We start from the raw sequence: 21,663 nt of genomic DNA, 5'->3' as shown, positions 1-21,663 counted from the left end.
TCTCTCTCTCTCTCCCTCTCTCTCTCTCTCTCTCTCTCTCTCTCTCTCTCTCTCTCTCTCTCTCTCTCTCTCTCTCTCTCTCTCTCCCTCACTCCCTCACTCCCTCTCCTCCCCACCCCAGGTAGTGGCGCTCCTGCTACCCGCGAAGGGGTTCACTCGGAGTTGCGAGGGGAGGTAATTTACTCAGAACAAGGGGCCGCCTTTAGGAAGTATAAATAGTGAGACTTCAAGAGCTGCGTCGCTATCAGATCTGAACTCTCCGCAGGAAGAATTGTCAAAGATCTTAACATTGAACACGCGCGCTCCGGCAGGGAAGCATCAGTTCCCATTTCCCTCTGGCGGCCCCCCGCCCCTTCCCTCCTCCCCCCTGTCCCCCCTCTCCCCCCCTCTCTCCTCCTTCTCCTCCTCCTCCTCCTCCTCCTCCTCCTCCTCCTCCTCTTCTTACTTCTTTTTCTCCTTCTACTTCTCCTCTTCTTTCTTCTCCTCTTTTTCTTCGTCTTCCTCCTCCTCCCTCTCCTCCCCCACCCCCTGCCCCATTGATGTGTTATTATTGGGGGGGGCTGGAGCAGTAAAAAAAGAAGGAGGAAAAAAAGAGCGGGGCTCGGCAGGGAGAGCTTGAGCGCGAGGCTGACCGGCAGCGGCCGCGATGGAAGAACTTACGGCGTTCGTCTCCAAGTCTTTTGACCAGAAAGTGAAGGAGAAGAAGGAGGCCATCACGTACCGGGAGGTGCTGGAGAGCGGGCCGCTGCGTGGGGCCAAGGAACCGGGCTGCCTCGAGCCGGGCCGCGACGACCGCAGCAGCCCGGCAGTCCGGGCGGCCGGCGGAGGCGGCGGCGCGGGAGGAGGCGGAGGCGGAGGCGGAGGAGGCGGAGGAGGTGCTGGAGGAGGAGGAGCAGGCGGAGGAGCTGGAGGAGGGCGCTCTCCCGTCCGGGAGCTGGACATGGGCGCCGCGGAGCGGAGCAGGGAGCCCGGCAGCCCGCGGCTGACGGAGGGTAACGGCCTGTCCCCGACCGCGGTTCCCCTTCCCGCCTTCCCCTGTCCTGCGGGGCGAGAGAGAACCCGGGGCCCAACCGGGCGGAGGGCGGCAGCTCAGAGGGCCCTGGACCACCGCTTTGCAAGCTACAGGAATAGTGGAGGGGTAGGAGGCCAGACTGCTCAGTCGTGGGTGGGGTCCTCGCGTGGGGGAGGACGTGGGGTTGCGCGCATCCTTCTCAGTTGCTCCGGTTGCACCGAAACGCGTTTTTCGCGAGCTGGAGGATGGGGCCCGCGCTGCGGGACAAGGAAGTTTGCGTGGCCCGCTGCCAGAGGGGGTGCGGCAGGAGCTCACCAGGAGGCCAGTTGTGAGGAGCGTGTAGTCCCGAGTTTGCCAGAACCCCTTTCTTAGGCCTAGAGGAGAGAAGGGGAAAAAAGAGAAAGAGAAGAACCACACTAGGTTGCCCCTTCTTTAGAGCCGGCACCAAAACCACTGTAACTCTGCAAAGCCCCTAATCTCTGGATTTGGGGGACCAAACTTCACATTTTCGTTGAGCCATTAAGGTAGAAGGCAGCCAGAGGTCCGGGCCAAGCTGGTTTTCTCTCAGTGGAGGCATCGAGGAGACTGTGGGGTGTACGTGGGGTGGGGGTGGGGGTGCGCTTTATATACACAATTTCTTTACTGCCTAGAATCTTGCAATACTTTAGCTCTGTGTGTGTGTGTGTGTGTGTGTGTGTGTGTGTGTGTGTGTGTGTGTGTGAGGGTGTCTTTTGGAGGCAGTAGAGTTAGAAAACGGCTTTATCTACACGGTAAAGCGTCTATCGATTCGAAGTTAAAAATTAATTTAGCACTCGGTACTGCGGTAACTGGTGTGCTGCCATATTTTTCCAATTAAGAAAATATGTGGCATGCGTAGAATCACAAATTTAAGCAAGCAATTAACTTGTTTATAACACGGTCTGTTCCTGTTTAGGCCATTAAGTGGAAAGTCGGGGGCGAAAGAGACATTATATTAAGTCTATTAATCAACTTGAAATTTGGACCTGTTTCCCTTTGAAGCCCCTAAACTTTGAGGGGTATCTGCTCAGTGGGTGACAACAGACAAAAGCTTTCCTCTTCCCATCTGAAGAATATGTGTTTCTGTTTAAATTTTACTACGATGTTAGCGAGAGTATTTGCCTATTGAATTGACCCCTAATGTTTGCTGTGACCTTATCTACTTCCTTCCTGGAGGAAGGACAAACGCTCACAAATTGGGCAGCAGAAATACAGGCAACAAATAAGATTACGGTGTAGAATGCCAGGCTGGGGCGAGATGTGGTGGTTCATCTTCTCCCAGATCCGGGACCATGTCCTCCTTAATTTAGAAAGTGACAGGGTAACTATAAAAGGCCCCAGAGTAACCCCTCAGGGTTCAGAGCTCAGGGACTTGGGTTAGATAGTCCACCAACCACAAGGTCTGAAAGCCTGCGCGAGCCAGTTCCTGGGGTTGTTGACTTCCTAGCTCAGAGCAAGCGTTAATTTCTTTGTAGCTTGGCTCTTTTTTCCTTTTTCCATGTTGATCTGGATCCTGGGTTGGGAGGAATCGCAAACAGCCTCTACTATCTAAACTTAGCTTTGACACTGGACACCCATCTCCAAATCAGGCACAGAGGATGAAGGTTAGGCGGACCTTATATTGATACGGGCCTGACTTTGGCACTCCTCTTCATTGCCCTTTGGCATAAATGTATATCATCCCTTCTATGGCTCTGTTTGCTCAAACTGGCAGAGCTCCTGTCATTTACGTGGAAGGAAAGAAGGCAAAGTAGCAACGGATGTGTGGTGCAAAAAAAAAATGCATATTTTATTAAACATCCGAGCTGCTGGGTGCATGAAAAGGTTTTTAACAGCCAATAGAAACGGAGGAATGTTCTTGAACCTGTTGATCTCAGTGGGTTTAAGCCTTTAGGGTCCAGCCTTGGTTTCCACCGGGAGGGAGAAGGAGAGCCGAGATGCTGCGGTGGGTTTTGCTGACCACCAGAGTCTGTCTGGTTTGCCGCCTCTACCCTTCTGGCCCAGCGTGGGCGGCCAGTCGTCCAGGCCGCCAACATGGCGTGGTCGCCTGTGCCAGTTCGACCCGGCAGGGAGTACAGGGGCTGTCTAGCTGCCGATGGAACCATCCGTAGGGGTCTGGTCGGAGCCCTTGGGCGCTTGGGAACGGGGCTTTCTGCACCTCGCAGTACCAGTGTCTCGTTTTCCCGCTGCGACCTTCAGCGGGCCCAGTTGTTCCTAAATTAGACCAGCAAGTTTGCGGGGGGCAAAGGGCCAGAGGCAGCAGAGGCTGGCGGGACAGCGGAACTGCCCTCTGGGGATGGCTGGCATGCGGGGCCATCGCGTGGCCTTGCCGCGCCCTTTAACCGAGACCGCGCTCTGCGAGAGGCCGGCGCGGCGCTTTTGATTTCCGTGAGTGCGTGGGGCAGTGAGTGCCAGAGGGTCAGGAATGCGTTTGGTGTTGGCAGAAGGGAAGGGCGCAGGTAGTGAGAGAGTGAGCTGAGACCACAGTTGAGTTGGGTGGCGGCATGCCTACCTTATCCCCAGGCAGCCGTACAGAGGACACTTGGCGGGTCTTAGGGACCCCTATCCTCTCGCCGGATCTTCGTGGGGATTCCCCCCCTCCCCAGGGGTTAGGAGTCTCTAGCCTTCCTTTGGACAAATCTGGTAATGGGCTTGTCTTGCTGTTTTTTGTCCGTGTGTGTGTGTGTGTGTGTGTGTGTGTGTGTGTGTGTGTGTGGTGGTGCGTGCCCCGACGCACGTGTGGTCCTTCCGTGGTGCCCTCTCCAGTGTCCCCCGAACTGAAGGATCGCAAAGAGGATGCTAAAGGGATGGAGGACGAAGGCCAGACCAAAATCAAGCAGCGGCGAAGTCGAACCAATTTTACCCTGGAACAACTCAACGAGCTGGAGAGACTTTTCGATGAGACCCACTATCCAGATGCTTTCATGCGCGAGGAACTGAGCCAGCGACTGGGGCTGTCTGAGGCCCGAGTACAGGTACCCCACTGCGAGGAGGTGGAGGCTGGGCCCTGAGAGTTGGAGTCTTGTACCTATGTTTGCAGGCAGCTTAGGGAGACACAAGTCGGCTGCTGCTGCAGGTGTCTGGTGTGAGATGGGAAAGGGAGAGATATCTTCGCTAGATGTCTTATTTTCTAAAATGGATTTTGATCCCGTAGCCCCTTTCACCCCTAAGCCAACATATGTTCGCTGAAGAGGAAAGCTGCACTGGGCTTGCTCCCAGAGTTTCTATTAACCACACCCCCTTGCCTCGTGCTGTCTTTAATGTGGTTAATCCTAATGGGCCTACTTTTATAAGCCTTAAAAAAAAAATCCCACAGAAAACGTTTTATCTCTGAAGCCTTAAAAGTTACAACGAGTATTTTGCTTTCTGGAGTTGGGTTTCGTTGAGGGTCTTGGGTTTGCCAAACGGATATACCAATTAGGTTTATAGATGTACGGACTATAAAGAAAATTAGCATCTGTTAAGTGCAAAAATTTACAGTGTCTGTTAGCGGGTCGATCTTTAACCGAGTGTGAAACAGAGGACACAGGATGTGTTTGGGCACCCTTTGTTCCTTCACTTAACCAAAGCAAAGGACCTGAACCCAGGAAAACTCCATTTTAAAACAATGTACACATCTTATTATTGATGTTTGCAAAGCCTAACCTTCAGAAAGTGCCATGTCACATGTACTGCAGCTTTTTCATTATTGGTTGTTTAGGTGAATGTAAAACCAAAAATTGGGGTTAAGGATAATCTAAAAGGGGAATTATAAACACACATACATATCCTTCCAGCTTTATGGGGAACAAATTTAAACGTTTCAGATTGTATTTCCGCTCAAATAATAAAATTGGGAGAAAATGATGGTCATTATTTGTTTGAACACATGGAGCAGTTTTAGTCTAGAACATCTGCAGCTGTTACAAAGTATCGCTGTAACAGATACTCCCTGGGTCTCTGGGCGGAGAGACCACCATCTGTAAGGAACTATGCACAATTCTTAAGGGGCTTCCCCGCATCTTGTAATAGGATCAGGGGGAAAAAACAGAGCAGTAACGTGAACAGAGAAAAAAATAATAATAGGCCTCCTTGGTCATCACGACGTCAATTGTAGAGCCTTCCTTTTTAAGCCTGTTCTGCTTTGCAGCCTGCGCTGAGCTCTCTAGAGACTCCGCAACCCCTTAAAACCCTGATAATTATTGCAGCCGTGAGTAATAGTATCTCCATTCCAACCCTTCTAGGGGAAAAAAAGAGTCAAGAAGCCCCAGGCCATGTGAGTCACACAAAGGATGCCACCCTGGCATGAAATCCACCCTTCTATTATACTCAATATCAGGAGAATTTTTGAAGATTTACATTGACTCTGGCACTTGATTTCAAAAACTTAACAGAAAGGGCTCTGAAGCAATATTTTCCTTTCATGTTTTTTTTTAAAACGTTAATTTGTGAATCAATCAATATGCTGTATTATTGGAACTGGAGTATTAAAAAGCAAGCCTTATTTGAATTTTAAAAAATATGTCACACTGACTTGAAAAGTTGGCAAGTTATTTAAGAACATCATATCCAGTATCTGAGGATTACTTGATTCATACCCCACCTCTCCTTTTTGTGGGACACGCTTTCTTTCTTTTTTTTTTAAAAAAAATGAAGTTTATTGCTGTTCTTTTTTTCCACTCATACTTTCATTTAAGTTACAGGAGCTATTTTCTGGAATCTTTCCTACTGTCCTAACTGCAGGCAGTGGCTTTTTCTATAGAAGCAAATTGGATTATCATGATAATGGCACAATTATTCTGCCACTGTGTTACACTCTGCTGCACAGAGGGACAGAGAAATTCTAAACTTCTTTGTAGTAAGGCTTTTATGACACTAATTACCCGCCCCCCATATCCCTCTCCCCACCAAAATAAGAGTCATTATTTGCTTTACTGTTTGGTTTTTCTTCAAGATGAAGCTAATTAATATTACAGGCTATTACTGAGTCCATTCTTCTTGGGTCTTAACTGGGTAAACATTTAAACCCATTATCACGTTGGTGTCAGGTACCAGGGAGTGTTTTAGGCCCCTGGGACTCTGTAATGTGGAAAGATGAAACCGGAACTAATAGTAATTTATCAAGGAACAATTTATCTTACAAAGAGTCTAGGAAATCTTTCCATTTTGTACTTGATTTACATTTCTCATTTTGGAAATTGAGGCTGTTTTGTATAATTTAACACTTGCTTTTCATATCCCAAGAGTGGCCTAAACACTACTTTTTTTTTTCCATTGCACTACTATAATTTAAGATGTTAAGATGTTTTGAATCATCAAGTCTTATGTGGTTTTTTTTTCTCTCTCTCTTTCTCAACTTGTAGGTTTGGTTTCAAAATCGAAGAGCTAAGTGTAGAAAACAGGAGAATCAACTTCATAAAGGTATGTCTTATATAATTCATTTTATTATTAAGTAAAAGTCGGGAGTGGAGGGATATTGCTCTAACAAAGACAAAAACATCTTAAGGATGATGATAGTACTTGATTTAAGAAAAATTTCTGGACAGTGAACTTATTTTAATTATAGCTGCAATTTAGAAAATTGACAGTCCAGTTCTATTAGAGTCAGTTCTATCTTGCTACCACTTGGCACCTTGGAAAATTTGACAAGAACTGCTTGCCTCACATCTTGTGTTTCACCCCCCCTTTTTTTATAGGTGTCCTTATAGGGGCCGCTAGCCAGTTTGAAGCTTGTAGAGTTGCGCCCTATGTCAACGTAGGTGCTTTAAGGATGCCATTCCAGCAGGCAAGTACAACCTAGCTTCAAGCTGTTAGTAAATGCAAAAAGGCCTGGATGTTTGTTTGGACTGTTGAACAGACCCTGTCTCTGAGCCTCACCATCCATTCAGTTGAAGAAGCAATTTCAAGACTATATAGTGGCCCCACTCTCCTTTAAAAACCTATACAGTGTCGTGGCCTCGAATCCCCAGTCCTCACTGCTTTCACAGGAGCCCCCGAAGGAGCCTGAAGGCAGTAACCTGCCCTTTAAAAAATGCGTTTAAGATTGTACTTGGGGAGAGGAAGGAACAGCCTTTGATTAGGATTTTGTCAAATCAAATACAGAGGCTGCTCCAAAGGTGTTTTAAAAGCAATCCTCTAAATATTCTTTCTAGGTATTTTCTACCCCTAGTCACATTAAATGTCTCTGGCCGAAGAAAAATAAATGCAGCTATTCCCAACTTAGACTTATTTTCAAAAGGCTGTCCTTACACACACACACACACACACACACACACACACACACACACACACACACACACAAAGCTTCCTCTCTGATAGAGAGGGAAGACTTGGTCTTCCCAGGGCTGGCTGCCCTACCTCAGCTATCCCTTTCTGAGCTATGAAAAAAAAAAAAAAAAAAAAAAAAAAAAACCTTTAGAACAACTTTTTAAAAGGAGAGCCCCGCAGCAATGATTTAATCCTGGGAAATCCCGGTGTTCTGAACTCTCCGCTCTCTAAGCCCGAGGGCAGAATCCTTTCCTAGCCACTGTCTGACCTTCCCCATCTTCAGCGGGCATCCCTGCTCACCAAGGCTGTAATGTCATAGATGAGCCCCCAGTCACCAGTACCCTGGACTGGGGAGACTCCAGGTGACACTCATCTGAGAGTTAGAGTTAGAGAGATCGGAGTTTCCCCACCTCACAACAAGACACTTGGATCCTGATGGGAAGGAGTTTGAAATGAGGATAGTTGGAGAGAGAGGGGCAGAACTTACTAGGAAACTGGCCCTACCAAGAAGGTAGAGATTCAGGCCAGCAGAATCAGCTGGTTTTTAGGAACTTAGACTAAGTCCAAGACTAGACCTGCTGACTTAGGGTCGGCGTTGAAACAAGACCCTCAGGTAATTCTTACAGCAGGAAAAGTTAAGACCCGCAGATGCAATAGCTTCCCTAAGTGACAAGAAAAAGTTAAGTATTTTATTTTAGTGGTGTGTCCAAAGTGTCTGTGACAGACAGGAGAGAAGGGTAACAGTCCTTAAATCCAGCCTTTTATGTTGAGGTGGGTAATGCATGGGGACTATATCAAGGTCCATTCACCCACCCAGTTCCCGAAGGGGCCATAACATTCCTGCAGACAGAGATGAGGAAATCAAGCAAACATGCTCATAATGATCTGGGGGTAGGGATGGGGCACTAGAGTATTAATGTGGTGCCCCAGATTTAGCAAAAAGCCTATAATGTCCTTCTCCAAACAGATGTTTAGCAAATTGTAGCTTCCCTGTCGCGCACCCCAATTCTCCCATAGCCAAGCTGGACGCCGTTAATGTTCTGTTTCTATTCTGTTGTCACCCTAGGATAGTCATTGCAACGTGACGCCCTTGTCCTTTCAGGTTCAGGCGCAGCTGCAGCTGGACAGCGCCGTGGCGCACGCGCACCACCACCTGCATCCGCACCTGGCCGCGCACGCGCCTTACATGATGTTCCCGGCACCGCCCTTCGGACTGCCGCTGGCCACGCTGGCCGCGGACTCGGCCTCCGCCGCCTCGGTGGTGGCTGCCGCCGCCGCCGCCAAGACCACCAGCAAGAACTCCAGCATCGCAGATCTCAGACTGAAAGCTAAAAAGCACGCGGCCGCCCTGGGTCTGTGACGCCGGCGCCAGCGCCACGGTCGGTGGAGCCTCCCGAGCGGCGCGACCCTGCACGCCCTCCGCGACCGGCTGCTTCTCCCGCACCCGCTTCGGACCGCCTAGGCCCGCCCCTTCCCCGCTGACTGCCTCCCGTTTCTTTCTGCACCCTGGATTCCCAGGGCCGGACTCTGCGCTGGACCCGGGATCCCACGAGGGCCACCAGCCCACGGGCTCCAGCCCATCTGCCCTCGGGACTCCAGCCCATCTGCCCTTGGGACTAAAATTCGGCTTTGTAGGAGCGGGTTTGGCTAAGTCTGGATAGAGACTGGACAAAGGAGTGTGGGGATAGTGAGAAGTGGATAGCGGCGAGACAGCGGCGATGGACTCCTACATAGAAATAAAAATCTTGCTACCAACAAATAAGCAAAAGCAAATAGAGAACAAACTAGAAAGAAAAGGAGAAAGGGAGCTTGTTTCTTATTACTATTTGGCTGGAATTAGAACGACGAAGCAAAACAAGTCTAAAAATTATTTTGTACATAAAAATACGGGAAAAAATAACCTGGATGAATCTTGAGAGAAAGGGGGGAGAGGTTTACCAACTAAAATGTATGTTTTTCTAAATGGGCCAAGGAAGCAAAACAGAAGGAAGAGGTATACTTATTTAAAAAAAAAAAATTAAGATGAAAAAAAAATGCGCAGCTGGGAAGTTCACAGGTTTTGAAGCTGACCTTTTTCTGCGAAGTTCACTTTAATACGAGACATTTGATAAGAGAGGCGGGCCTCCTTTTACGTTGAATCAGATGCTTTCAGTTTAAAAACACCATGTATGGAAGAGCAAGAAGAGGGAAGACCGTGTGAAAACGAGGAGGGAAAAAAAAAAGGACGTTAATACAAAAAAAAAAAAAAAAAGTGATGCCACAGACAATGATTCCTCTGAAAAATTATTACGGCAGAACTGTCCAGACTGCTGACAGTAAATTCTGGTTTGCATGTTACTTGTATTCCATTGATGGTGTCCCCTCCCCTCCCCACACTCATGTGCACTCACTACACTTTCATTCTCAGTATGAAAAGCGTCTGGATGTGAATCCATATATAAATTGCCCGGCCTTTGATCCCAAGGGGCAAAGGAAAAAAGTCGGAAGGGAGTAAAATACACTCTCGAGTCTTCCAAGAAGATAGAGGCGGTTAGAAAAATACGGGGAAAGGAAAAAGAGCAAAGGAAGCCATGAAGGTATACAGCCGTGCATCGAGATAGACGCTTCATCTGTTTCCTCCCTTTTCGTGAATTCCCCTTGCTGGTTTCTTGAAGTCCTGTATGAGGACAATGCTTTATTTCCCCCCCTCTCTATCCTGTCAAATTCACCTTAAACGACGCCCAGCTAGATACAGACACTAGGTTTGTGTATAATATGTTGATAAACACGAACAAAGTTTATTTTGGCTATAATGTGTGAACTAATGGTTGACTTTCAACATTTGCATTTTATCTCACAAAGGTGTATTCATTCAAGTAATCTTTTTATTTGTTTCAATTCATGTAGCTATTTAAACAGGGACACCTTGGGCTAAGCAACCTGTAGTCCAAATTCTCTAGCAAGCCTGCTTAGGGCTTTTCCCCCCCTTTTAATTTACATGAAAGAGGAAAAGCTCTTCTTACTGAACTTCGGTATGCGTTTGAGCTTTGTAACTATTTGTTCTCCATGAAAACAAAATTATTTATATTTGCCATATTTTTTCTAGTGTATTAAGTTATTTTAAACAAAAGATGCTGTTATGACGTGTTGTCAGTACAAAATGTTTCGGCTCCACTTCTGTTAAACCATTTAAATAAGTGCCAAGTTATTAACCGAAGACACTTTGCGATCAATTGAATGAAAATAGTATTGTTTCATTTGATGGGGTTCGCGTCATCTTTGTTCTTGTTACTATTAAAATATCCGGGATACTCTTCCTTCTTCCTTTTTGATGATATACTCGTATTCATATGCCCCCCCCATAGGTTAAAAAGCGCTTCCTTTTGCTCTTAAGTGACGTAACCAGGGGACCCTGAGAAGGGTGGCCCTGTGGACCCCTAGCACTGAGCGCAACTCCTTTCACCTCACATCAAATACCTTCTGTGGATATCAGCTTATGCTAAATCAACAAAAAACAGATTAGGAAAACAACAAAAATAGAATCCCCTGCCCAAGACGTTTCTCCTTCTCTTTGCTATATACTTTTACCCTTAAAGTTTGTTTGGGTCATTTTGGGAGAAAGAAGAGGGGTCACACAACTGCCCTGGGTTTGTTATATATGGCATTATCAACATCGATCCCAGGTCGCCTAACTTCCTGGAGCTGCTGGTTTGGAAGCAGACGCAGAGCAGGAGCGAGTCAGAGAAGCGCGGGGAACAAAGCAACACCCCCACTCCCGCCTCCAGTCCTGTTTGGCATCAGTCGCCCCTGAGCGAGCTTGAAGATAGGCTCCTGCCCTGACAGTGTGTGTGTGTGTGTGTGTGTGTGTGTGTGTGTGTGTGTGTGTGTGTGTGTGTGTGTGTGTGTGTGTTGGGGGGTATTTGGGCTTGTGTGTGTATATGCGCGCTTGCGCAGGGTGAAGAAAGACCTGAAGACCCAGCCCCAGCCAGGCCTGAGTCCGGAATGCCCACTCGTGCACCCGCCCTGCCCCTTGGAGAAGAGCCCTCTGCGGAGGTCGCAGATGTCCTGGCATCCCCTAGTGTCTCGAGTTGGCAGATAGCAGTGACCCCCTGCGGAGCCCGCGTGATGCTCTGCCTTCCTCGGGGACTCAGCTCTCCTTTGAAGCTGATCCACAGACTAGATGTGGGGAGAGAGGTTGGTCTGTCCCTCAGCTACCAGAGGATGCTGAGCAGGAGCTGGCCTTGTACTCCCTGCTCAGCTCTGCAGTTCTCCTAGTTGGTGAAGGTCGCGCGCGGTTGGCCACAGGGTCATCTCTCTCTCAGCGACCTCAGAGAGGTCCAGGGGCTCCAGCCTGGCCTGTTCCGAACCCTCAGGCTCCAAGTGACAATCCTAACCTGGGGTCAAAGGCGGCATCCACCACTCTCATGACCCCCAAGGGAACATGGAGGTCAACAAGGCTAACGGGGGTCTTGGGAGTCTCGTGGGACCCTGTGCCCAGTGTAGCTCTTCAGGGCATCCTAGGCTAAGTTCCAGGTCAAGGGCGGTGGCACATCCCTGCCAGCTGGGCGCTGGATACCATCCGTGCACACATTGCGCCTACCCTGAATGCTGAGGTCCAGGAAGGGAGAGGAAAGCTAGGTCTGGTAAGAAAGGCCAAAGTTTCCTGCTCAGGTCAGAGACACCAAGCGTCCACTTCCTCTCCCTTGAGGCTCAGGAGCATACAGCCCAATCACCCTAGCTGTGAGGGGTCAGAGCCTTTGATCCAGGCTCCTACACAGGTTCTCTGGGCCAATTTTCCAGATCTTTGCAGCCCAAACTGTTGGGCAGACAACTGGGTGAGTCAAGTCCAAACCTCGAGTTTTCGGAACCATCCCCAGAAGGGGGTTTGAAAATGTAACGTCTTCCTTTTAAACATGGACCGTTATTAATGTTATTTTGGCCAAAACGCAATAATTGTAACCAGTTATCATTAAAGGACTCCCCTAACCTTAATCTTTCGTGGAATGTGAACTTTTCCATAGTTAGAAAATCTATGTTGGGGCGATGTTGGGGAGGGGGTTCGGCAGCGGGCTGAGTCAAAGGGGCTTACTCAAGACATGATTACTGTTAAGGACTCTGTGGTCCAGGAGTCCCACTTTTAAAAAAAAAATGCTCAGAATTGAACTGATACACATCTATTTTGACCTCCCCCTCCCAGAATTGTAACTCTTTTAGATCCTCAGATGGTAATACTTTAGTATAATGTAATGCTCAAATTTCGGAACTATTTTGATTTCTGAAAAAAATGCCTTTTTGGCTTCAGCAACATGGGATCCTGTTTTTTCTTCACAAATCAGTTTACATCATAAATTGCAAACATTTGCAATAAGATCTCAAGATTGTTTATTTTACATAACCTCAAGCACTTGACTATGTTAAACAGCAGTACAGAAAGTCTGTGAATTCAGCCTAATGTGTGTCAGGGAATTAAAGGATCACTCCTTTTCATCACATAAACAAAGCATTTAAGACGCTTTTGATTGTCAGTCTCCCAATTTTTAAAGTCCTACAATTGGCTATTAATTTTAGAGTCATTCTGTGCAAAACTAATTACTAAAGTCATATCCTGGTTTAATTAAATGTTTCTGGGCTGAAGAAAATAATGTTCTTCTACACAGGGAAGTGGATGATTGTTTTAAACATTATATTATTTTAGTTCAAACATAAATAAAGCCTACAAATTCTAATGTGGGGAGAAAGGCCTAAAATGGTTTCTTAATGTGCCATTAGAACAGTTAGTCAGAATGTATTAAAGCAACATCTGAAACCCGGAAATAATAAATCTGTCATTCTAATGAGAGTGTTAACTTATGGATAATTTATTCAAGGTACTTTTTACATTTCACATGGAATGTCTTATTATGACCTGCCTGACTACTGTGATGCTTGTTTTTCAAAATCTAATTTATATAGGCTTGAAATATACATAATTCATGACTCCTGTTGATATATGTATACACACTTTGAATTTTAAGTCTTTACAATATGTTTGGATGTTTGCTAGCATGTTTTTAAGACAATTGAAATAAAAGCATACAAATATAAAATGTGTTAAACATTATATTGAAAGTAAGTGCTTGCCCTGTGCCTGAAGAAAAAGTAGTCAAAAATGGAAGGAACAAGAGGATTAGATAATTTTTAAGCTCAGGTGTACAGGTATAGAGCGAACACTCAAATATATCAGATGGGATGTTTTTATGTAAGAAACATGCAAATCCTTTAGACTTACAGATATGAGCATATAGCATTTCATGCCTAGGCAATCTGATCTTGTCCCTAATTCATGAAACAAAATGAAAAAAAAAAAGTCGATTCTTCGAGCATTTTGTTTGGGGTATTTTATGTGTCAGTCAAGGTAACCTCCACATATGCCTTCAGTACATGAAAATTTAGTATAGTACTTACATGGAGTTCTATTGACATGAGGAAAGGATTTAAAATATAATCAAATAAATCACAGAGAGGAGTAAGCACTATTTCCTCTTCTTTCTTTTTCTGTTTGCACACATTGCTCACATGCAAGGATCTTCCATCGCTCTTACTCAAGCAGAATAGTTTGTGATTAATATATACCCAGGAACCTCACTTCCAGGAATCAAGCCTACTATTGACCAACCCTGAGATCCTGAGATTCTGGGTGAGTTTCTCTTCCTGTTCCTTAGTTTCCTTTGGAGAGACTCCCCATTTACAAACAGCATCTGTCTCATGGAGTAATCAGGAGGATTAAACAAGTTAATGTGTATAAAATCCTTAGAACAGATCCTTACAATATGTATATTAAGAACTTAAGCATAGTTGTTTTTATAAAGAGGCAAATGAGCATTGAATTTTGCACTGAAAACCTTAGAAGCAAATAGGGTAGTACACAATGAGCAGGAAAGAATCTCCTCTTATGGGCAGAGGAAGATTGTTATGTTGTACTAGCTTTGTGATTTTTTTTTTTTAGCTAATTGCTTAGCCTCCATGAACGTTGTCTGGAACATGTGACATTATGTTACAATGTAGGTAGGAGAGTTCATACATGAGCAATTTATAAAGTGTACATTGTTATACATATGACAGATAATGTTATTATTCTGCCTTGTGCAACTAATAAAATAAGATATCAGGTGTGGCACTTGCCCTCAAGGGGCTTCCTGTCTGGAGAGACAGCTCATTGATGCATAAGGTACTGCCAGGAAGCACGTGCTAAATGCACTTGCTTACAGATATTCAAACACATTCTGTACATCTGAATGGCTACATAGCACATGTGGGGCTTGCTGCCCCATTTCTGCAGACTGAACCTTCCTTAGGAATGAGTAGCCTTATAAAGGAATGGTGGAGGGACACCCAGAGGTTAAGAAGCACACTTTGTTAGAAGTAAATGTATACCATATGTTGCTGTGGTTTGTGTTCCATGAGACCATCTGCGTTTTCCTTGGCTGCCCAGATTTGTAGAGCATTAGCAGTTAAATGCCCCAAAGATGCAAAGCCTGTTGAATAAGAATCTTTAAAAGAAGTTTGAAAACATAAAATACTAAGCAAGGAGCATTTATTTAACACTGTAAAGATTTGTAAAATGAATAATTGAGTCCTTATTATACACTAAATTGAGAAGGACCTCTTTTAAGTGACAAAACTGAATTATACTATTAACATCACCCTTTGTTTAATATAATTATATATAGTGCTCGAAGCACTTTTTTTTTTTTTTTTTTTTTGAGACAGGGTTTCTTTGTGTAACTGTCCTGGAAGTCGCTCTGAAGACCAGGCCAGCCTCGAACTCACAGAGATCTGCCTGCCTCTGCCTCCATGAGTGCTGGGATTAAAGGCATGTGCCACCACCCCTTGACGTTAAAGCAGTTTTTCATACATCTCTTTTTGGGAATCAGTATGTTATCATAGTATATGGCTAATCTTTAGAGGCAAGTATTTCTGAGTTCAAATCACAGCTATAAATTTTAGATGTGAATTTTTAAGTAATTTTTCCTCCTAGAACCTATGTCCTGTTAGTATTCTATAAGACACATCTTTCAGATTGTTGTGAGGGTCCAATAAAGTGGGTTGTATTACATACTTGGTATACAGTGGGTTTCAACAATTTCCCATCTCTACTATGCTTCTGTTATTTACCCCTTCTGTATTGTTACATAAAAAGATTTGTAATTAATCTGTCTGTAACTAGAAGTAGATTGAGGAACTTGGGGGAACTCTTATTCCAAACTCTTATTATGAATATTGATTGTGTGTATGATGTTGTATGCTCTGAAGTTTGGAATAAAGCTTACTTCAAATCTTGTCAATCTTATTTTTGGAATTTTTTGAGTAATTATCATTTTAGATCTCCCCCTTTGTATAGCACTAGTGGTTCTTTCTTTGTGCCTAGTAACTCGAGCTTCTCCAGAGCCTCTGACCTTCAGTCTTCTATATTCTGGAATGCCAGCACACAAATCAAGCCCTGGCATTAACTCTGTAGTCACTTTGATATTAGATTGATTGTCCTTCTGCTGCGTATTTATTGAATACATTTTGTATGCTTCAGTGGAAAGGAAGAAGAAAATAAACTGCCCTTAAAAATTATTTTTAAAAGGTCTATCAATCTATCCACATTTTCAGTACTTGTGCAGCATTGGTTTGCATTATGTCTGCTGGCATTATTCGCTTAAAATATAATTATCTGTCTCATGTACAATATATTTACTGAAATTCTCACTTGTCAGCAGCTGTGTTTCTTCTAAGTCTTGTGTAATGTCTATTCTAACTTGGTCTCTCTCAGTAGTCACTTTTCAGAAGTTAGGTGGGAAGCTTTGGAAATAGAGAAGCAGGTCCTCGGATGGTTTGTAAGGAACGGGGAAACAAAATGCCCTGCCGGGACATCCACTTCCTAATTCCTGTAATCTGGAGATAGGTTGGATGACCTGGTAAGATGCAAGTTAAGGCTGTGGTGGGAGAAAATTTGTGAATAAGTTGACCTTAAAATGGGATGGCGTTCTGGATTATTTGAGTAGGTCCGTCGGGATTACCAGGGTCCTTGAGAGCAGAATGAGGAAGGCCAAAGAGGAAGGTCACGGAATGCTGAAGACAGAGGAACTAGATCTCACTGGCTTTGAAGCTGCAGGAGGGAAGAATGCAGGTAATCTTGAAGACGGAAAACGTAAGGCAAGACATTCCTCCAGAGATCTAGGAAGAACACAGCCCCACCTTACTCCAGATTTTAGTAAAGTGAAATCTGTGCCAGGCTTTTAAACCACAGAATTGTAATATAACTGATTTGGATTGGTTGTTGTTTTTGTTTGTTTGTTTTGTTTTGTTTTGTTTTGATACAGGGTGTTACAATGTAGTCCTGGCTAGCCTAGGACTCTCAATGTGGACTAGGCTGGCCACAGACTCACAAAGATCTGCTTACCTCTGTCTCCTGGGTGCTGGGATTAAAGGCTTGTGCTACCATGACTAGCTCAATTTGGATTGCTTTAAGGCACAAAATCTATAACAATGTGTTGTAACAGCAATCGAAAACCAATATAGGGCCTGGCATGGTGACTCATACCTGTAATTCCAGCACTACATGGGCAGAAGCAGGACAATTATTGTGAGTTCTAGGCCATCTTTGGCTACATACCAAGTTCCAAACCAGCCTGGGCTACAGTGTGAGACTCTGTCTTAAGAACCTAATCACGCCGGGCGGTGGTGGTGCACGCCTTTAGTCCCAGCACTCGGGAGGCAGAGGCAGGCGGATCTCTGTGAGTTCAAGGCCAGCCTGGTCTGCAAAGCGAGTTCCAGGAAAGACGCAAAGCTACACTGAGAAACCCTGTCTTGAAAAAAAAAAAAAAAAAGAACCTAATTACTTCTCTGAAAAACAACTATAGGGAGATTTTTAGTTGTTTATGTATATCAATATACATATATATATACATATTTATGTATATACACAACAGAAGCAATATATACATTTATGCATATAAACACACATGTGTATATATAGAAGCATATATGTATATAAATATATGTATATATGATTCTGTTTTTATACACACATGTATTTTTCTTATATGCATATATATGTACACATCTGCTTTTGTTTTTTTTTAATTTGTGGAGTATGCATCTGTGTCTGTTCAATAACAAGAGTCCTCCAAAAATTGGGTCTGGGATGCTTTGTCACACCGTAAAGTATTCTCCTATCAGCCATACAGACATCCACATCCTGTATAGTGGAATCCTTTACAAATCTCTCATTACTGTAAAATAAATTTGCAAAGTAATGTTCATTCCTTTATAAAAGCAGAGTCAGCCATGGAAGCCTTTGTCTTGTTTTTTTACTTTGCTTATTATTTGCTTTTGCTAGTAGCATTAATGTAAGGAAGGAATGCTAGCTTTAGGCTCTGAAGTTCTTTGCTAATCCACTGAAAGGGAACAGCCTGAGCAATTGAGCTTGTCTGTCAAGCTGGTCAAGGTGGAGAGTGATGTGGTCTGGGGTTCCCAGAGTCCATTGGACCTTTGACCTTTTCTGTTGAGACTATTGATCTGGGTTAATAGTCGGCACCAGTTGTGCTGTTGGTGAGTTGTGTGCCTGTGTGTGATTCCTCATTGAGTACAAATGAGGCTCTGACCAACTCAGAGGGTAACTGGTCCTTTTTGTAGTTTTCCAAGATCAGGGTGGGAAATTAGAATAAATAGGCCCCGACAGGAAGAGTGAACATTCGTTTCTAGAACGTTTGCAGTTGTCTCAGTGACAAAGCGGTGGAATTGGACATAGTTCATCTTCCATACCATGAACTCGGTTTACCAGGGCTACCACAATCTCAAATCCAGTAGGTGTGGCAGGATAATGTGTAAAACTCAGAGGTAACTGAAGGAATGAGATGGGTTTGTTCTTGTCTCATTCCATGGCTTCTTGCTACCAAGCCCCATTCTTCTCATCCCACCAAATTGGGTGCCCAGTGAGAAAAATTGTAGTTCACTGGGCGTAAGGACTACGCTTTTTACCAGCTTGCAATGAGAGTTAACAGAAGAGAAGAAAGGTCAACCAAACAACACCAATTTCCATGTGATTCCCCTTGTCAGCTCTTCAGTGCTCAGGGAGCAGTGAAGCGCTTTTCCTTTTCTACCCACTTTAGGAAGGGTTCTCATGCTTTCACCTTGAGAAACTTCCCACTTCACCCGGCAAGCCTCTGTCCTCCTTCCTTCTCAAGCACTCATCCCAGGAGTCTGGCTGCACATACGTCTTTTATCCTCAATGGAGGTATCAGTGTCATGTAGCTTTTTCACCTTTCTGTTCCAATCTGCCAGACTCCTCTTTGCTGACTTCCCCTGAAAGTCTGGCATCCTTGGAAGTAGTGGTAAGGAAGTGGAAGGTTTGGTTGACATGAGGTGGGGATGGGAGGCAGGGCAAGTTGCAAATACAGAAAGAATAAAGATAAGGAGGCAATCAAGCAGGCTAAATTTTGAAGACTCCTACCCATCCAGTTGTATGGCATCCAAATATTCCACTCTGAAAATGCTGCTTTAATAAGGAATTATCTTGGAATGATCTGGGTAGCCATTTGCTTGCTTCACAGAAGACATTAGTTTCTCAGGGCCCCTATATAACTATATATCTATGTCTATATCTATATCTATATCTATATCTATATATAATCACTCATTAAACCTTCTTTTAACTCTAATGAGAGGGGCTGGGGACTACATCTCAATGGTGTAATGCATTCTTTGCACCCCCAAAGCCTTTGGTTCAATGTTTACCAAAGATAATTAAAAAGCTAAATGAAACAATAAAATATATATACCTGAATCCAAGGAGGGAAACATAATTACAGGAATGAAATTCCAAATACTCGGTAAGCATCCAAGCATGTACTATAGATCAGGCTCTAGCAGCTAATTAAGATAGTAAAGGGAGGCTGGGCGGTGGTGGCGCACGCTTTTAATCCCAGCACTCGGGAGGCAGAGCCAGGCGGATCTCTGTGAGTTCGAGGCCAGCCTGGGCTACCAAGTGAGTTCCAGGAAAGGCGCAAAGCTACACAGAGAAACCCTGTCTCGAAAAACCAAAAAAAAAAAAAAAAAAAAGATAGTAAAGGGAAGGTGGGATGTCTTGAATGTCTGTAAAGCTTGGCAATGATATGATTGGCTCTGAGAGGTGAACAGTACCCAGTTTTGGAGTTTTCTTCTGAGAGCACACATTCAGGAAATGAACTAAGAGTTAATTTCCACTTTAAAGAAACAGTACTACTCAACAGTACTTTTTTTTTTTTTTTTACCTCCTACATTATAGCTGAGCATTTATTTATTTAAAACGACTTGCTTTATTTTATTTACTTTTGTTTTTCAAGACAGGGTATCTTTGTGTAGCCTTGGCTGTCCTGGAACTAGCTCTATAGACCAGGCTAGCCTCCAACTCACAGATATCACCTGCCTCTGCCTCCCAAATGCTGGGGTTAAAGGTGTGCACCACCAGTGCCCAGCAGATTTATTTATTTCTATTTTATGTGCATTGGTGTTTTACCTGCAGGTGTATTTGTGTGTGAGGATGTCGGATCCCCTGGAACTGGAGTTATGAATAGCTGTGAGCTGCCATGTGGGTGCTGAATTGGGAATTGAACTTTGGTCCTCTGGAAGAGCAGCCAGTGCTCTTAAACACTGAGCCATCTCTCCAGCTTAGCTGAGTATGTATAATCATTATATATATATATATATATATATATATATATATATATATGTATGTATGTATGTATGGAAAATGTTTGCCTCTTTCATTCTATTGTTTTTTCTCCTTGTCTTATCTTTTTTTTCTTTTTGTTTCTTGTTTTTCAAGACAAGGTCTAACTGTATAGTCCCGGCTGTCCTGGAACTCACTATGTAGACCAGGCTGGCCTTGAGCTCACAGAGATCCACCTGCCTTTGCCTCTCAATGCTGGGATTAAAGGTTTGCCTCACCACTCCCAACTAATTTATCTATCTATCTATCTATCTATCTATCTATCTATCTATCTATCTATCTATCTATCTACTTATTTAGGTTTTTCAGGGTCTCCCTGTCTAGCTCTGGCTGTACTGGAACTCACTCTGTTGAACAGGCTGGCCTCGAACTCACAGAGATCTGCCCACCTCTGCCTCCCGAGTGCTGGGATTAAAGGTGTGCGTGAATGTGATTTATTTTTGTTTTATGCGTGTGAGTACTGTGCTTGCGTGTGTGAACATACACCACATGCATGCTTGTGGAGGTCAAATGAGGGTGTTGCATTCCTGGAACTGGAGCTGTAGACAGTTGTGTGCTTCATGCGCAATTAAACCCAGGTCCTCTCCAAGAGCAGTCAGTGCTCTTAATCACGGAATCATTTCTCCAGCCCCGAGTTTCTTTCTTTTTCTTTCATAACTTACTAAATGTTTTACTGATACCTTTGAATCATATCCAAATCTAACCCTTTTCTGTTCCTATTTATTTCTGACTTTCGTGTGTGGTTACAAATACCATTTTATTTATTTATTTATTTATTTATTTATTTATTTATTTATTTATTTATTTACTTACTTATTTACTTACTTATTTATTTATTTATTTTTATTTTTTAAGACAGAGTTTCTCTGTGTAGCTTTGCACCTTTCCTGGAACTCACTTTGTAGACCAGGCTGGCCTTGAACTCACAGAGATCCGCCTGGCTCTGCCTCCCAAGTGCTGGGATTAAAGGCGTGCACTGCCACCGCCACCGCCGCCGCCGCCGCCACCACCACCACCGCCCAGCTACAAATGCCATTCTTTTATAGTCCTAGATTTGCTTTCTGTTCTTATATGTTGGGATTCACAAATTTGTTCATTTTTTTTTAAAACAAAATCTTTCTATATAGCCCAGGGTGTCCTTGAACTCATTAGGTAGCCCAGGATGGACTCAAACTCTCTGCAATCTTCCTGATTTGGTGTTCCTAAATGCTGGGACTACAGGCATGCACCACGGAGTCTGGTTCATCATTTTTGCAACTCACCGTAATTCATTTGACTTCTTTGAAATGTCTCAGTTAGTACAGATATCCATCTAGGTATCTACTCTCACACTGATGCATACTAGAACTGTTTAAGATTTGTTTAGAAGGTACTCAATGCTGTGAGACGTAGTGTAGTAAATCAAAAAGTGAGCAGAGAGAGGGAAAAAAGAAAATCAAGTATGGAGCCCTGGAGTGCCACATCAAGAAGAGTTGGGAAGAAGAGTAGACATAAGCTAAAGAAGATTGGACAGGGCATGGAGAAACCAAGAGAACACACTTACGGGAAGGCAATTGAAAAACGATGTATCAAGGGAGAGGCAGTAAGGACTGAAAAGTGACCATGGAGACTGTATCACTGTAAAGGTCATTAGTGGAGTCTGCTCAGAGGGCGCTGTAATGACCTTGTAAGT

At 44.3% G+C, this 21,663-nt stretch overlaps 1 protein-coding gene across 1 annotated transcript; it reads left to right on the top strand.

The window, feature by feature from the left end:
- The first annotated feature begins 506 nt into the window (after positions 1–506).
- On the top strand, positions 507–10,515 carry Shox2 (SHOX homeobox 2). Its single transcript, XM_059264720.1, has 5 exons — positions 507–992; positions 3,797–4,005; positions 6,373–6,430; positions 6,706–6,794; positions 8,343–10,515. The coding sequence occupies exons 1-5, from the start codon at positions 647–649 to the stop codon at positions 8,634–8,636; spliced, it is 996 nt and encodes a 331-aa protein (XP_059120703.1). The 5' UTR covers positions 507–646; the 3' UTR covers positions 8,637–10,515.
- Positions 10,516–21,663: the final 11,148 nt, after the last annotated feature.

The sequence above is a fragment of the Peromyscus eremicus genome, chromosome 6 (assembly GCF_949786415.1).
Source record: "Peromyscus eremicus chromosome 6, PerEre_H2_v1, whole genome shotgun sequence".
In the NCBI taxonomy this organism is placed as follows: Eukaryota; Metazoa; Chordata; class Mammalia; order Rodentia; family Cricetidae; genus Peromyscus; species Peromyscus eremicus.
Note: the sequence above shows the minus strand (reverse complement) of the source record. Positions and strands in the feature narration are given on the sequence as shown.

Excerpts from the sequence above, each read along its gene's own strand:
- Shox2 (XM_059264720.1), top strand. The coding sequence starts at position 647 with ATGGAAGAACTTACGGCGTTCGTCTCCAAGTCTTTTGACCAGAAAGTG. Across the intron at positions 993-3,796 it reads CAGCCCGCGGCTGACGGAGG|TGTCCCCCGAACTGAAGGAT; the intron begins GTAACGGCCTGT and ends TGCCCTCTCCAG. Across the intron at positions 6,795-8,342 it reads TAAGGATGCCATTCCAGCAG|GATAGTCATTGCAACGTGAC; the intron begins GCAAGTACAACC and ends TTGTCACCCTAG.